General features: G+C 43.7%; 2 protein-coding genes across 5 annotated transcripts in view; one reads left to right on the top strand and one right to left on the bottom strand.

The window, feature by feature from the left end:
• Nucleotides 1-1,210, bottom strand: part of NCKAP1 (NCK associated protein 1) — a 49,301-nt gene extending 48,091 nt beyond the window's left edge. For 2 of the 4 annotated variants that reach the window (XM_081202303.1, XM_081202304.1), the window contains exon 1: nt 948-1,209. In XM_081202303.1, coding sequence (XP_081058429.1) covers nt 948-1,055 — 108 coding nt within the window. In that variant the 5' untranslated portion in view covers nt 1,056-1,209. Of the gene's footprint in view, nt 1-947 lie in introns of all 4 variants that reach the window. The other 2 variants (XM_081202302.1, XM_081202305.1) reach the window with 2 other exon arrangements.
• A 10,509-nt stretch (nt 1,211-11,719) lies between these two features.
• Nucleotides 11,720-16,652, top strand: DUSP19 (dual specificity phosphatase 19). The gene is made up of 4 exons (XM_081183789.1): nt 11,720-12,200; nt 12,471-12,517; nt 13,283-13,435; nt 16,185-16,652. Exons 1-4 carry the CDS (start codon nt 11,975-11,977, stop codon nt 16,389-16,391), a joined length of 633 nt encoding a protein of 210 aa, XP_081039915.1. The 5' UTR covers nt 11,720-11,974; the 3' UTR covers nt 16,392-16,652.
• Nucleotides 16,653-18,103: the final 1,451 nt, after the last annotated feature.

The following is an 18,103-nucleotide window of genomic DNA, read 5'->3' as shown; positions in this document are numbered from 1 at the left end:
GCAATTGTTAAAGCACTCTGTGAGGGGCAGGGGGGAGAACAGTGCATTGATTTTGTGCAGGACATCAATACTGTGGGTTGCTTACAGAGTGTGCCAAAACTACCAGAAGCATAGCCTGTCAGCAATATCTTAACTTTCCAAAATGTACCTTTTCTTTTTGGCTCATCCAACGAACCAAAGCAAGCACCTGCTATTTAAACCTTCCGCACGAAGGTTCACCGGAACCACCTGAATGTTCCAAATCCAGTTTCGCTTCCAATGAGAAAGGGTCCAAATCGTATTCCCCCCACCCTACCCGCTTTGTCATTATTTGGACCGCCAGCATAAGAAGAGGTTAATCCTGCCCCCCTGCCGTTGCATGACTCACACACACAGTGCAGGCTCCATCTACTACCTTCCCTCGATTTGTGCGCCCAAGTCATTTTAAATCACATACAGTACTCGACAGGGAATTGTGGCGGCGACCCTCCTCTGAACCCATTTTCTGAAAAGGCGCGGGGGGGGGGGAGGTTGGTACTGAAAAAAATTGACCTGGCCGAGATTTTTTTGGGGGGGGAGGGCAGAGGAGGAGGTCCTTCCCCCCAAAAAACCACCTCCCCCTTCCCGATACATCTTCCTTTTCCACGGGGTATTTGGGAGGAGAGAGAGGAAGACCAGATGGATCAAACCAGATGGTGCATCCGGCGGCCCGGTCCCACATTTTCCACCCCTCCTTCCTCCCCACAGGGCCTTGGCGCAAAGGAAAGCGCCTCCGCCCGGAGCCGAACAAGTCCCCACACCCAGAAGGCCTCGCTGACTAAGATGCCACTACTACGGCGGCGGCGGCCTCCTTTTTTCCTCCCCCTCGCTCTCGGGGAAAGGCGCGAGAGAGCCAGTTTAGGCCTCCCCTCAGCCGCCCCGCATCCCCCGGCCATTTCCTCCCCAGCCCCGCAGCCGGGCCCGCGCACCTTCTTGATGTTGTAGAGGCGGGTGAGCATGCCGACGCCGCGGTCGTTGAGGATGGTCAGCTTCTCGGCCAGCTTCTGCTGGCTGGGCTGCAGCACCGAGCGCGACATCCTGACGCGAGGGTGGTTAGGCTCTTTTTGCGCGCGCGGCAGCGGCGGCGGCCGAGGAAGAGCGAGCGGACGCTGGGCCGCGTCGCTCGCGCTGAAGGCGGCGGCTGAGGGGAAGACGGCTGCTCCTCGCTTGCGCACTCGCCTCCGCCAAGCCGACGCGCCTCCCCCGCCCGCTCGGCCCCCTCAGCCGCGCTCACAGCGCCGCCGCAGCAGCCGCGGCCCGGCTTGGCCAGCCGTCGCCGCCGCCACCCTCGTCGTCGCCCTCCTCTCAGCCACCGCCAATCTCGGGCTTCGCTAGGCGTGGCGGCGGCGGCAGCAGCGGAGGCGCTCTCTCTCTCTCGCCCCCCTCCCTCTCCTCCTCCACCCGGCCGCTGCCCACAGAGAGGCTGGGCTCCGGCGCCCCACGTGACCAGACGCCTCTCTGCTGCCCCTCCAAGGTGAGGCGCTCTCGCTGTCACGTGGGAAACGAGGAAGTGGCGGGGGCTGCGGGAGGCAGCCGGGGCAGGTTTAGAGGGACACCTGCTCTGCTGGCAGGCGCGCAGCAGGGGAAGCTCGCTCTCGTGTTCCTTTCGGGGCGGGTTTGGAATCTGGTATGTTGCACGCCCTCCCAACATTTCTCTGGTGAAAATAGGGATGTCCTATTCCATCATCATCGTTCTTGTTATGGTTTTTTTTTATACCCCGCCTATCTGGCCAGGTTGGTCTTCTAGACTCTAGACCAGGGGTCAGCAAACTTTTTCAGCAGGGGGCCGGTCCCAATGTCCCTCAGACCTTGTGGGGGGGGGCTAACTATTTTTTTGGGGGGGATGAACAAATTCTTATGCCCCACAAATAACCCAGAGATGCATTTTAAATAAAAGGAGACATGAAAACACGCTGATTCCCGGACATACACAGTATATTTGATGTAATGACGTATTGGGGTGTGTGTATATATATGTATATATATATATATATATAGGTAAAGGTACCCCTGCCCGTACGGGCCAGTCGTGTCCGACTCTAGGGTTGTGCGCTCATCTCACTTAAGAGGCCGGGGGCCAGCGCTGTCTGGAGACACTTCCAGGTCACGTGGCCAGCGTGATGAAGCTGCTCTGGCGAGCCAGCACCAGCACAGCACAAGGAAACACCATTTACCTTCCCGCTGGAAAGCGGTACCTATTTATCTACTTGCACTTAAGGGTGCTTTCGAACTGCTAGGTGGAGCTGGGACCAAAAGACGGGAGCTCACCCCGCCGCGGGAATTCGAACCGCCAACCATGCGATCAGCAAGCCCTAGGCACTGAGGTTTTACCCACAGCGCCACCCACGTCCCATAGATATAGATATAGATATAGATATAGATAGATATATATAAAATTAAAAATATTTAAAAACCCAATACAACATCATTAAATCAAATATACTGTATAGAAACAAAAATAGTTTAAAAAATGGTAAAAACAAAAAATAGTAAAAATTATATATACACATTGTGTGTGTGTGTGTGTGTGTGTGTGTGTGTGTACACACACACACACACACACACACACATGTAAAAACCCAATACAGTGTCACTAAATCACGAATGTTTTAATGTGTTTTTATGTATGTTAGAAGCTGCCCAGAGTGGCTGATATATAAAACAAATATATAAAAACCAAAAAAATAGTGAAAACAAAAAATAGTAAAAAATAAATAAATGGTAAAAACAAAAAAATAGTGTACACACACACAGTAAAACCCCAATACAACATCATTAAATCATGAATGTTTAATGCTTTATTATGTTTTTATATATGTCAGAAGCCACCCAGAGTGGCTGGTATAAACAGTAAAAACTTCCCTATAAAGGGCTGCGTTCCGATGGTTCAGGGATCCAATAGTAACTCCCTACCCTCCAACATTTCTCCGATGAAAATAATAATAATAATAATAATAATAATAATAATAATAAATTTTATTTATATCCCGCCCTCCCCAGCCGAAGCCGGGCTCAGGGCAGCCAACAACAATCAAATAATCAAACAGTAAAATAGTCAGACAATCTAAAAATATTTCATTATAAAAATTAATTAAATTATTTTTAATTAATTAATTAAAAATAGGGACGTCCTAAGGAAACGGGGGGCATTCTGGGATCAAATCAGAAACTGGGACAGCTTCTGTAAATCTGGAACTGTGCCTGGAAAATAGGGACGCTTAGAGGATATGTGTTCTGTTCACAGAATCACAGAATTGTAGAGTTGGAAGGGACCCTGAGGATCCAACCCCCTGTAGTGTAGGAATATACAGCTACAGGGTTTGAACCTGCAACCTTAGCATTATCAGCACCACACTCTAACCAACTGAACTATGATAGGCCATTCAGTAAATTACTTTGGTTATAGAAATATCCATCATCCTGCCTAGCTTGGGAATCTGAAGCACCTATGTTTTCAAGTCAGATCACTTTGGAGATTCTTTAATATGTTTGGTATCTGGACTGGTCGTTCTGCTTCTGCAGTTGCTTGAAGACTTGTAGTAAATTGGCAAAAGTTGTAGGATGATGGAGATTCTGTAGCTGTAAGTTTGGTTGCATTCCTAGTTACCCTTGGAATGCCACAGAGAAAGAAAACAGAACCAGCATTATAAAAAGGTAAAGGACCCCTGGATGGTTAAGTCCGGTCAAAGGCGACTATGGAGTTGTGGCACTCATCTTGCTTTCATGTCGAGGGAGCCGGTGTTTGTCCACAGACAGCTTTCCAGGTCATGTGGCCAGCATGACTAAACTGCTTCTGGCACAATGGGACACTGTGACGAAAGCCAGAGCGTATGGAAACACTGTTTACTTTCCTGCCACAGCGGTACCTATTTATCTACTTGCACTGGTCTGCTTTCGAACTGCTAGGTTGGCAGGAGCTGGGACAGAGCAATGGAAGCTAACTCCGTCGCGGGGATTCGAACCACCAACCTTCCGATCGGCAAAACCAAGGGGCTCAGTGGTTTAGACCACAGTGCCACCCGCGTCCCTACCTGCATTATAAGAAAATATGGAACTGGATAAAAGTTTAAAAGTGGAATAAAGCGGTAGTGAGAAGATCCGAACTTCCAGTAATTCCTGGGATTTATTTTTTTAAATACCTGTGTACGTTCTCAGAATGGGGGGGGAGTAGCGGAGGGTGCGGGTGGAGTAATCTAAGATTGCGTGAAAGGCTACTGGAAGAACAAATAAAAAATAATTAAAATTTATGAATGCCCTTTCTGAAAAAGCAAATGCTATCTGTTGAAGTACCACCTTTTGCTTGGGGGGATATGGCTGAGGATCAGGAAATTGACTTAAGAAAAATCTGAGAAGGTGCCAGGAATGTTGCTCCTGCTTGCTTCTGTTCTCCTCCTCTGGGTGTAGCTGGGCAATGAAACTGTGTAGATGAGTCTAGCAATTTACATAGAAAGAGTGGAAATACAAGACCAGGCAGTATCAAAATAACTTCCATAGGAGTGGTGAAATCGAAACACAAAAGGCAGAACAAAATTCAAACCAGTGTCATGAGGAAGCAAGTAGTATTTAAAATCTTACATGGGCTACACCATCCAAGCATCAAAGCAGTTTGCAAGAAACCCTTCATTTAAAGAACAAAACAATTGAAGCCACGGCAAGGAAAAGCAGTCTGTGATCATGATAAAATCAAACAACAACAAAAACAGCTGCCATAGATCATCTATGAAAAACCTTGGAGAAATAAAAAGTCTTAATTTGCCATTTAAATGATAAAAGAGTTGGTCCTTTCTGAACCTGCCTGGGGAGGGTATTCCATAACTGGGTCCACCACTGAAAAGGCTCTCATCCCAGTCATTACCCATCTCGCTTTTGTAAGCCGGAGCAGCCAGAGGAGAACTTCCACATGAGATCTTAGGTTTGGGACAGGTTGTGTATCTTTGAGAAGTTGTTGAATACTTTTTCATTTAGGCTGAAATGACTGGCAGAATCCGAGACCAGGGAAAAGAGACAGCGGAAGAAGATTGGAAGAAATTTAAGATCTATCTTAAGAGACATTGTAAAATTAATGAGTGTTAAAATGTTGCGGCTATAGAAGTAAGCGGATTACAGCTGTAAAGATTAGGTTAAAAGAAAAGAAAGGATTACAATTAGATTAAATTAAGGGTGAGGATTTGCTGAACTAAATATTTGAAATTGGAATGCAGAAAGGGGAGGTATGAGGAGGTCGGTGAAGTAAGTTTTAAGAGAATAAGGATTTGAAATTATATTTGTTTGTCTATGTGTGTGTTTGTTTGTATTGTGTTTGATTTTATAATTTGTGAAAATTGAATAATTTTTTTTAAAAAAAATATATATGAATACTTTTTCATTTAGACTTAATCTGGCTGTGTCATAAATTTAAGCCGGTAAAAGATAGCATTCCAGTCATATAGCATTAACTGGTCTGGGTTTGGAAGTTTTAAAGTGTCTTTATTATTTGCTCCCAAGTTTTCATACGATAGAACTTGCAGACTGCATTCTACTCCCAGAGACCCTCTTCCTAACACTCTGAAGTTGTGATCCTGTGCATGCATATTTCTTGGGAGTAAATCCCATTAAAGTCAGAGGGCCTCATTGTGAACATTATGGTCATCAAACTTCTGAGCAGGGATGGGCGAATCTGTCAAATTCAATTTCTCTCAGTTATTTCGTTTCCTAAAACAACCATTTTAAGTTTCATAATAGCCACCTAAACTTTTTTTAAAGCTACTTCAGTATCTCCCTCATCGCATTTCCCCCTCAGTCTTTCTGCTGGTCACAGCCATGCTCTCCACTCTCAATTGTCATCCCTCAACAGACACTCTTGACATTCTTTTCCACCCGCTTACTGTCAATCATAACCCACACACCTGCTTTCAAACAACTGTCTGAATTTCATGGCCATGCCCATGACAGCAGGGGGCGATTTTACTGCAAACCTGAACACTGCAGTGATGACCTCCATAAACACACTAGCAGGGTTTAATATATGAACACCCAATTTACCAGTCATGGAGATGGGCAGAACAGGAGAGCAGATCTTAAGATATGGGTAGGATAGTATGGGTGCAGATGGCTAGATAAAGAGTCTGGGTCCACACACTGCTCAGGTCTCCTGTATGGAGCTGGGGCCTTCCCAGAAGCTCATGGAGGACTGGCCTTAGTCCTCCTTCTTTCCAGCATACCTTTCTTATACTTATAACAGTATTGTTTAGGATGGGGGTGGGGGTTGGTTTGGATGATGCTCATGGATCTAACCAAACATGTAATTTGGTGTCTGCAAGATTTGTAATAGAGGGAACCTGTTGAACTGGTTGAGTCAGTTTCTTTGTTAGGCAAATTTATCAAATTTTCAGATGACACCAAACTGGGAGGGGTAGCCTATGCCGCAGAATACAGAATTGGGATTCAATGTGACCTTAATGGATTGGAGAGCAGGGCCTAAACCAGGGGTGCCCAAATGTTTTTCAAAGAGGGCCAGATCTGATGAAGTGAACACGCATGAGGGCCGACCAAAGTTGTTGAGCTGCCACAGGGACTGGATTGAACCAGCCGGCAGGCCAGATTAGACCCACAAAACGGACTTTGGACATGCCTGGCCTAAACGAACAAAATGAATTTAAATAGGGACAAATGTCAGGTTCTATACTTATGCAAGAATAACTAGCTGCACCAGTATAAGATGGGGCACACCTGCTCTTGAGGATAGGACTCAAGGCAGTGGCTCCAAGTTACAAGAAAGGAGATTGCGACTAAACATTCGGGGGGGAAACTTTCTGACAGTAAGAACTGTTCAGCAGTGGAACAGACTCCCACGAGAGATGGTGGACTCTCCTTCCTTGGAGGTTTTTAAGCAGAGGTTGGATGGTCATCTGTCATGGATGCTTTAGCTGAGATTCCTGCATTGCAGGGGGTTGGACTAGATGACTCCGGGGTCCCCTCCAACTCTATAATTCTATGATGCTAGTCCATGTTAAGTTGCACCATTGACGGGAACAACTCAGGTTGTGGCCCGAATGTGGAACATGGTATGTGTCCCCCTGTGCTGTCCCTAGCCCACTCATGAAACTATCTGATTTTAGCCATTTTGGCATATTTTCACTGGCATGAGCATTGTGCCCATGGAGGAGTCCATTGACATACCCCAGAAATTATGCAACATATCAGGTGTTGCAGCAGCATAGGGGGCGCTTTTGCTGCATCAGCTGATGCATGGCTCCCTAGCTTTGGAATATGTCGCCTACAAGTGCTTCTAATACAGAAAATAAGGCAGTTCTGGTATTGAATTCAGCCTACAAAGGCAGGAAATGCACAAAAGCAATCTGTGCATAAGGTATGTTGGAAAGGTGACTGAGAAATGGATAAACAAATAAAACACATGTCCCTAGTTAAATAAGCTTGAGTGTCTTGGGGGATAATGAAAGCCAGCCCCTGCAGTGCTGTTGCATAATACAGCTTATAATTTTATTTTTTTGTAAGTTATCTCCTCTTGTCCCCTACAGTAAGATAATAAGAACACATACGTTGCATGCTAACTAGATTTGAAAACCTAAATCTAAAGCCATAGTCATAAATGAAGGCTAGAGTTGTATGCATCTTGACGGCTGGTTTTTAATAAATTATTGCAGTCAGCTACCAGTCACATGCAAAATCTGGAACACACTTTTATAATAACTCTCCTAAAGTCAGAAGAGAAGGTCTCATAATCATAGGATTTCATTTCAACATTTCTTTATTTTTTCCTGGTCTTAAATCTTCTGATTTATGCAATGGTTTGCTGGTTTCCATAACTTTATATCATTTCATAGAAAACCCCTATCATTATATTATAATGTTGTATTCACATATAAATATATGCAAATACATAGAACAGTATTTTCTTTGATGTTGCCAGGTATGTGTTAGGGTTGTTATAATTATGGTTACCTTGTGGTGGTTATTATTATTACAGTGGAAACAGCACTTATGTGAAGATTTAACACTTTGAGGAAAATCTACACCTGTGAGATTTTATTTATTTATTTTTAATTTGCTTTTCACATAAGATTAAAAATGAATAAACATTTGTTGGTTAATGAAAAATGGCTGCAGGTGATAACAGCAGATGGTATTTATAATAATTTGTTTTTTAATTAAGCAAATATAGGATCCTGGAAAATACCACGGGGAGGGAAATCTAACACAGAACAGATTTCTTTTCTTACATACATAGATAGTTCTCACATAGGACTTGATATACTCCCACCAAGGCATCATTGCTAAAACTTGATGCAATAAAGCACCAAAAATTAATAATGTGAGTAGTCTCTTATGCTATAGTCAAAGCAAACTGCTAATGTGTTTGAAGTCAAGTATATGCTTAAGGGCTTTTTCAAATCAGTTTGCATTATGCTTCGCAGGAGAAACATTTGCCCTGATTTTTCATTTTTCAGTTATGCTTTAATTCTTTAGTAATGGATCTCTGAGTAGTATGCTCAAATAACATGCAAAGGTTTCTTTTTTTCAAGGAATAAAACTTCCTGAGGGCCAAACAAAAGTTACATGAGAGATTCACAACAGAGACTGCAATGTTATGCACCACTTACTTTGGAGTAAGCCCACTGAGGTCAATGGAAATTACTTTCAAATAAAAATGTAAACAATCTGACTGCAGATCTCCTAAAAGCAATCATGGAGGGAAATGATTTGGATTGCCCCCCCCCCCCAGTGATTCCCCAAAGGAAATTTCCTCAACCCTCCGAAGCTCCTATTAGCAATGGTGGAGAAAACATAGAGGCACTAGTCTTCTTGTTTTGGAGACCCCCATCCCCTTGCTCCCTCAATTTGCACTTGTTTTAATTTTGATGTTTTTGTAACCCACCCTAAGACCATTGGGTGAAAGATGGGCTGTAAGTGCAAAAGAAAGATCAGCCGATGCATAAGAATTTAGTCCACTTAAGCAGCAAAATCTCATGCGATCAGAAGCCATGCAGGCATATGTGTGGGACGATTTTTTATTTTTATTTTTTATTAGCTCAGAGCACACTTCGGGGAATTGGAGGGGGAAGATTACAATGATATAAAAATAATTTTTTGTCACTAATTAAGGTTGTCACAAATTAAAATTGTCACAAATTAAAGTGACTGGTGTTCAATACAGTGGCACCTCAGGTTAAGTACTTAATTCGTTCCGGAGGTCCGTACTTAACCTGAAACTGTTCTTAACCTGAAGCACCACTTTAGCTAATGGGGCCTCCCGCTGCTGCCGCGCTGCCAGAGCACAATTTCTATTCTCATCCTGAAGCAAAGTTCTTAACCTGAGGTAATATTTCTGGGTTAGCGGAGTCTGTAACCTGAAGCGTATGTAACCTGAAGCGTATGTAACCCGAGGTACCACTGTAACTCATAAGCACTTCCCAAGGGCATCAATCACTGGAATCCACTGGTAGAACTATAAATACAAATAAATGGAGGCTGGTCCATTAGGATGAATGGGACATTGGCCCACCAACATCATCCTGCCCTCCATCAGCCATTTGCCTACCTTCCTGCTTGCAACCAGTTCATCCGTCACTGCCTGCCAGCTTTCTCCTCCTTTGTCTCAGAGTTGCCCTTGTAGAACTCAGCAGGGAAGAGGATGGGGACAAAACTAGCATCAGTTTTCTCTGGCTCCACCTACTGTTCAGCTCCCCGTCTTCTGCTCTATCAGTCCCAAGGGCACCAGCCACCACTGCACAAACTTTTCCACTGGGCTCAAGATGGTCTTTTTCTTCTTCTCTTCAGCGCTGCTACGCTACAACCCAACTCTTATTCCCCAGTAGCATCATGCTCCTCAAAATAGCCACGTCCACCAACTAACCTTTCTAAACATTCAATAAACATTTTGTTCAGTGGGAATTCCATCCACAATGCTGCCCTCCCCTTTCTCTTTCCCTTCTGTCTCAGGACTGCAATACCTCTAGGACTGCTTCTCCCCATATAAACCATCCCAGACTCTGCGTTCTGAGGCCCTTCTTTGTGTGTCTCCTCTGTGTGAGATCCATAGCTGTCAACTTACAGATTTGAAAATAAGGGACCAGCAGCCTTGAAAATAAGGGATCAGCAAAATAAGGGATTTTAGTCAACCAGCAGCCAAACGAAGCCTCAAGTGGTGGTTCCCATAGCGCAGCAACCCGGCAAAGGGGATGCAGCAAGGAAAACCACCGTCACCTCTCCGCTGGGAAGGACTGAGCAAAGGCGAGTCCCCAGGCAACGCGGCAGATTTGATCGGCACAAGGCAGGCAAGCTCCACTCTCCAGTCGTTCTTAGACTCCTTATTGGGTGAGCAACACAGCCAAGCAACACAGTTGGAGCCTCCCTCCTCCCTGGCCGGCAGGGAGGGAGGGAGGGAGAGGAGCTGCTTCCTTTGAAACCCGGGAAATTTAAGGGACATCATCAATAAGGGACAGCAGCGGGACATGGCACTGGGATAAGGGACTGTCCTGCCAAATAAGGGACGCTTGACAGCTATTGTGAGATCAAAAGGGTGACAACACAAGAACGGGATATTTTCTGTAGTGGCTCCCAGTTTGTGGAATGCTCTCCCCAGGGAGGATTGCCTGGTGCCTTCATTATATACTTTTAGGTACCAGGCAAAAGCGCTCCTTTTCAACCAGGCCTTTGGCTGATTATTATCCTGTTGTTGTTTAGTCGTCTCCGACTCTTTGTGACCTCATGGACCACAGCACACCAGGCACTCCTGTCTTCCACTGCCTCCCGCAGTTTGGTCAGACTCATGTTTGTAGCTTTGAGAACACTGTCCAACCATCTCGTCCTCTGTCGTCCCCTTCTCCTTGTGCGCGCCATCTTTCCCAACATCAGGGGTCTTTTCCAGGGAGTCTTCTCTTCTCATGAGGTGGCCAAAGTATTGGAGCCTCAGCTTCACAATCTGTCTTTCCAGTGAGCACTCAGGGCTGATTTCCTTAAGAATGGATAGGTTTGATCTTCTTGCAGTCTGTGGGACTCTCAAGAGTCTCCTCCAGCACCATAATTCAAAAGCATCAATTCCTCTGCGTTCAGCCTTCTTTATGGTCCAGCTCTCACTTCCATACATCACTACTGGGAAAACCATGGCTTTAACTATACGGACCTTTGTTGGCAATGCGATGTCTGTGCTTTTTAAGATGCTAGGTTTGTCATCGCTTTTCTCCCAAGAAGCAGACGTCTTTTAATTTCATGACTGCTGTCATCATCTGCAGTGATCATGGAGCCCAAGAAAGTAAAATCTCTCACTGCCTCCATTTCTTGTTTATTATCTTACAGCCTTTTAAATGTGTCTGTGGGAAAGGGGGGTATTGTTTTGCTGTTTTGTTTTACTTATTTACTTGTTTTTTATTTTGTATTATATTCTGCGAACCACCCCGAGATCTTGCGATGAAGGGTCGTATATAAATCCAATAAACAGATAAATAAGAGGAACATCCTGCTCCCCAATATTTCAGCGCACGTTTCAACTTTGCATTTTGAAAGGTGTCTGTACACTGTGGTTTGCCAGCCACAAAGAGATATGGAAAACGAGAAAAAGTGTGAGCAGATCTCAGTGTGCGCGGCTGGCTGTGTGTTATTTCATCCGGCAGCCGGGAGAGATTTCTCTCTGCTTGGCACAAAAGGGCTCTGAACCAATCCAGAAGCACTTCCCTGTGGCCAATCGAAAGCCGCCTTACACAAAGGTCTTAGAAAAAGGAAGCTGAATAGAGTACACAAGCTTTCTTTCTCTTTGCCTGCCAGCCTGCTTCTAGCAGACTGACTCTCCTAGGCAGGGTGCCACTGCGTTCAGGGCAGGCACTGTGTGAAAGGTTGGAAAAGATCTACGCACCACCACGGAAAGAAAGAGCCATAGGCAAAGAGGCTTTCTTTCCTCACCCCCCACCCCTGTTTTCTCCTCCTTTGCTACTACTAGCTTGAAGGCTTCTTTGCCCATGTAATGCACTCGCTCACCCAGGAAATCAAATCTTTCTCCAGGACTAATCTGAAGAAACAATGCACCAGAGTGACTACTCTGAGTGGGAAGAGAATCATAGAGACCTGGAAGGATGCTCGGATGCACGTGGTGGAAGTAGCGGATGGTAACGATGGGGATGGCTGTGGTTATGTGCAAGACCTGAGTCTGGATCTTCAAGTTGGTGTTGTGAAACCCTGGCTGTTGCTTGGTACGTAGGTGGAGCCAAGAAACGGATGCATATGGGTATTATTAGGAAACCTGTATTTATATATTGATCTGCCTGCTTTAATAGACTTGCAAGACATTTAAGGGTTTCATCTTTCCTAGCTCTTGTAAAATGTTATGGCCTCTGCCACTCACCTTTTAGTGTTATTTGAAACAAGCCCGTGGCTTCATCAGAAATAGGCTGGGTGGTCTTGCGCTCTGTTTCTTACTCCTTGCCCAGGTTACCGAATAAAATGTTGTTCTCTCCTCACAGGGTCACAAGATGCTGCCCATGACCTGGAGACAATGCAAAAATACAGGGTAATGAAGCTATGTGGGTTTTAAAAACATAATCACCATTATTAAAAAGCTGTCTCGTGTTAAAGAGATCAAACTTTTCAAAGGAGCATCGCCAGCTATGTCGTACTCGGAGTAGAGCCCTTGGAATAAATGGACTTAAGTGACTTACACCCATTGATTTCAATGGCCTTGTGGGGGGTGAATGTTGGATATCTGGCAGTAGGGTGTTGTTGTTTTTAGTTTCTTTGAAACTTATGTTGCTCAGCATTTGACGGAATTGCAAAATGTAAGACTATATGACTCCTTATACAAGACAGAAGATAACTGAAATGGATCCTACACACACTTAGATGGCAGTAAGTTCTACTCAAATGTTAAACTGCAATCCTATGTATAGTTAACTCAAAAGTAGGCAGTACTGAACTCACTGTGATTTAGTTCTGATGCTTTAATTGCCCCTATAGTTTTCAACTAATATGTTTAGGATTCAGGTGACTGTGTCTGCATTGGATTAAGTGCGGGTTAAAATGGGCTGCTCTTAGTCTTACATTATTCTTCAGCTCCATTAGGTCACATTCATTAAGCTTTGTAGGGCCTGGTTTAATATTTGTGTATAGCAAAACATTTAATTTCATCGCAGTTTCGAACTTGGGTTCAAGAAATCAAATGGAAGCAAGTTAGCCTTTGTGAAAGATTGCTCAGCTGTTGTTGACTGAGGTCCTCAGCCATGCCAGAATGTAGAGGTTGCAAAGCTGCCTCTGTCTTGATTTCTCTTTTGTATTTTAGGTTACCCACGTTCTCAACGTAGCCTATGGAGTTGCGAATGCCTTCCCCAATGACTACATATATAAGACCATTCCTATTCTTGACCTGCCAGAGACTGACATTGCCTCCTATTTCCCTGAATGTTTTGAATTCATTGAGCAAGTCAAATTAAAGGTAACTTGTTGCTGTGTGTCATTTATGAGTGCTTGGAGGCGGGGTGTGTGTGAACAATGTACATATTTTACACTGCACGTATTCTTAAGATAAATTAAAATTCTTTGAGCTTCCACTCTTAAATACTGTTATAGAAACATCAAATTGTACTTCACACAGGCTTGCTCTGGATCCCTTTAAGGACCTGTTAATCACTAAATGAATACTGTGATTAACAAAACAGGGTATTTTAAATTTATGTTGCAAAATGTTTTGGATTCTCCAAATGGAACTAGCTGGATGGAACTAGCTGGATGGAACTCCAAAAGGAACTAGATGGAACTAGCTGTTCCATCAAAATGAAATAATGATGCCGTTACAGAACTTTGAGGATGGAAGGCTCAGAAAGCCTTCAGTCGCTGAAGCTAAGTGATACTGTCCTCCAGGTTGAAATCCAGCATGTAGATCCAGAAGTTTCTCCTTTTTGCTGATGTTGATGGATCTGCTGACATCTCCATGGCATTTATTGACAAATCTGACCACACTGTGTTGGACATAACAAGCATTACTAGAGATGCCAACACCTGTGAGGTAGTTCCGTTAGCACAAAGACTTCTGGCCATACAGCAGAAATGCCCTTCTTTCTCATCTCCCTGTCCACCACCGCAACTCCCCATAATCTGTCTTAAGTTTTTTCGCAACCCTTTGAAGCAGATTTGGAGAGGGCAGGTGGAGAGAGGAGAGGGAGAGGAAGTTTTGGTGTGCAAACAGAAATATAATTTCCCCCACATACGTTTTGATAAGGAAAGGTAGAATTCTATACAGTGGTACCTCAGGTTACAGACGCTTCAGGTTACAGACGCTTCAGGTTACAGACGCCTCAGGTTACAGAATCCGCTAACCCAGAAATAGTACCTTGGTTAAGAACTTTGCTTCAAGATGAGAACAGAAATTATGCAGCGGTGGCGCAGCGGCAGTGAGAAGGCCCCATTAGCTAAAGTGGTACCTCAAGTTAAGAACAGTTTCAGGTTAAGAATGGACCTCCAGAACGAATTAAGTTCTTAACCCGAGGTACCACTGTATTAGAACAATTATTTCTGAAAGGCACTTCTTGTACATAACCACTTGTTCAAGGAAAACAAAGCTTGATCCATTTCCCATAATCAGCATGTTTGATGCTAAAAGCTGACAATATCTTGGCTTTTCAAATCTAACTCCAGGTGATTCCGTGAGATTTTCATTATTTACATAGTCTGGAATTGAGGAAGATAATACTGCTCCATCAAGCTTTGTGTTATTTTAGAAGGAAGGAACACAGCATATTGTTTACAAGTTACCTGAAACGTGTGTTCATTTCATGCCCTCCTTGAGGTTTCAAGTTACGGTTTCCACTTTCCTTCTAAATTAGATTTGCCATTCAAAGTAGCTTAGTGTCACTGTTCTACCTCGGAGGTTTAATTGTTTGATTAGTCCTTTATACTCAAGAATACCCATATAATCTTTTCTAACTATACTAATGCTTCATAATACAAGATGCTTTTGTTACCGTAGGAAAAATAACATAATTTATTCACTTCTGATTAAAACTCTCCACCAAATAAAGCAGGACAAATTAATAAAGCATTAGATTGTGAACAACTCCACTCTGGTCTCAGAGACAGGCTCTCCCTTCTCATCCTTTGGTGTGTATCTGAGGTAGAGATCAGAAGAAGTTGGTTAAAACCAACTGCAGGTTTGTGGATACTTTCCAAAAGGGCAAACTGTGGTTAGTTTAAACTATGATTTATTGATACAGAAACCATGCTTTCTGGTCTTGATTTGTTCCAATGAATCACAGTTGAAACTAACCACAGTTCCCAGTTTGGACATAATGACAAACGGTAGTTAGTTTAAACTTGGAAGTGGGTACTTAATTTAACACAGATGGCAGAACGGGAAATTATCCTGTTAGTTTCTATACAATCAGCAAAAGCTGATTAGATATCAGGCACCTATTTGGGAGATAGGATGACTGGAATTGATCCTCCCTTTAACCAACTTCACCCAGCGAGTGATCAGTACAGGCAAGACTGATAGTACTCACTTATCTGTTCAGTGGAAGGATCTTTGAGTGCATGCCGCTTACTAGAAATTCAAGATCAGTATATGAAACAGAAGGCAAATGTGTGTAATATTGTAAGATCTACATTTGATGATACTATATATATATATATATATATATATATATATATGCAGGTTTTGGTGTCTTCGGGTGTCTTCCCGTGTAAGAGTTGGGGTGTCTAGGCGACGTTTCGACGAGGTCTCACTCGTCATCTTCAGGCTGGTGTTTTCGGCTTCTTGTTACTGGAACAGAGCAGGATCTCAGTGTTTGAGTTCCTATAAATACTGTTGAGGGGGTGTGGTGTGTATTTATAGGAACTCAAACACTGAGATCCTGCTCTGTTCCAGTAACAAGAAGCCGAAAACACCAGCCTGAAGATGACGAGTGAGACCTCGTCGAAACGTCGCCTAGACACCCCAACTCTTACACGGGAAGACACCCGAAGACACCAAAACCTGCATTCCTGTACCCGTGAAAATCTACGAAAGCATATATATATATATATATATATATATATATATATATATATATATGGGTGGAACAACTTGTTCTTGGATTGGCGCTTAGAATTTTTTACCTGTAGAGAAAATGGCATGATATCAGTTGTTATTGATAATGGTTTTCTAAATGTGCTCTCTCACTCTCTTTCTCTCTTTGTTTCTCTTGGAGGATGGTGTGGTACTAGTTCACTGTAATGCAGGAGTCTCTCGCGCAGCAGCTATCATCATAGGCTTCCTAATGCACTCAGAAGGACTCAATTTTTCCAGGGCCTTTACTTTGGTGAAAAATGCAAGACCTGCTATCTGTCCAAATCCTGGCTTCATGGAGCAACTCCACAAATACCATCAGTGCAATAATAAAAGCATGGAAACCTAAAACAATATATAAGTATGAAAGAGGAAAAAATAGCCTTTGTGCTTGCACTGTACTGAGAGAAGCTGTTGGTTTTTCTTTTTTTACTGCGTTGTAATGAGATGCCCTGAATTACACCTCTAAAACTGTTGTTATAAAGTTAGCTTCACTCTATTTGTTGTATAATTTTAAGTTCACAACACCTCAAAATAAATATTCTGTGGTTTTTTTAATTTTCAAAAAAGGGGATAGAACAATAAAGAATCAAAATGGATTTGCAAAGCCTCATTGGTTTGGTGGTTGTTTCATCCCTTTTTTAAAAGTATTTGTTTAATTAGAAACACAGAAATCTACAAGTAATACAGAACAGTAACAAAAGCACCAGCAAGGTTACATCACTTGGAATGTTTTTCTACTGATAAAAGTTTGCTTAGGATAACAGAATTAAAGCTTTCACATTAGTATTTGTATTATAATGTTATAGCTGACCAGCAATAATTATTTTTTGGGCAGGTTATTAGCAAAACAATGCAAAAATAATTTAAAACAGTAAAAGAAAAAAGCCTATGTTTAAAACCCAATTAAAAGCTTGGGTGAGTAAACAGGCCTTCACCTGGTGCCATAGAGGAGATACCAAGAGAAGCCCCTCTGGGAGGCTACTCCATTGCCAACGTGCCACTACCAAAAAGGCCTTCTCTTTTGTAGCCACCAGCCTCACTTCACTCTTCTGGGAGCACCTGGATTAGGGCCTCCAAAAAGCCTCTTACAGCTCAGGTAGGCATAGATAGGAGGAGTCAATTTTTCATGTGACCTGTTCCCAGCCCATTTCACCTGTATTACCTGTTTATAAAATAATTCAGCCTCCTTGGTAAGGCATTCTGTTCAGGACCAGTTTTATCTCAAGAGTCAATTCTTATCAGAATGTGCAACTATGGTGTGGGTGTGTTAGACCTCAGTGGGATCAGGCAGTAGATTGTTGGGCTCCAGAACCCAAGGTGAGTCTGACAGTCAGTCAGAGTAAGGTAGAGATGGACCTGTGGTTCAAAACAGGCAGGGACAAGACTCCAGAGCAGGCAAATAAGGATTGGCAGGACCAGCAGCAAATGCATAGTCAAAAGCAGGGGCCTCAGTGGGAGAGGTAGGAATCGGGGCTTATTTCATCAGCTTTGCTGGAGGCCAAGCTCCATCAGGCACATCCTGCCCATAAGTTGTACCAGCTGGTCATTATAGGCATAACTAGAAAGGAATGACTGGGTTTTGATTTTGCTCTTCCCTCCCTAATGCTTTTCCCTTGTGCATCATTTTATTTTACAGTCGTACCTTGGAAGTCGAACAGAATCCGTTTCGGAAGTCCATTCGACTTCCAAAACCAAATCACGGCTACTGATTGGCTACAGAAAGCTCCCGCAGCCAATCAGAAGCCGCGGAAGGCTCATCAGATGTTCAGGTTCCAAAAGAACGTTCACAAACCAGAACAAACCAGCTTTATCCCATGTTGATGGCCTTTCAGCTGATTCCCTGGTGGCCCGCTGGAATGCAGAGTTAACCAGGGCTATTGACTGTCTGGCTCCAAAGCGCCCTCTCCGATTGCATGGAGCCCGGACAGCCTCGTGGTTTTCTTCGGAGCTGAGGGCGATGAAACAATCACTGAGACGGCTAGAGCATCGGTGGCAGAAAACTCACTCCGAATCTGACCGGACACAGGTTAGAGCTCAACGTCGAGCCTACCAAGTGGC

Source organism: Podarcis bocagei (assembly GCF_964188305.1).
Source record: "Podarcis bocagei genome assembly, chromosome: 1".
Taxonomy (NCBI): Eukaryota; Metazoa; Chordata; class Lepidosauria; order Squamata; family Lacertidae; genus Podarcis; species Podarcis bocagei.
Note: the sequence above shows the minus strand (reverse complement) of the source record. Positions and strands in the feature narration are given on the sequence as shown.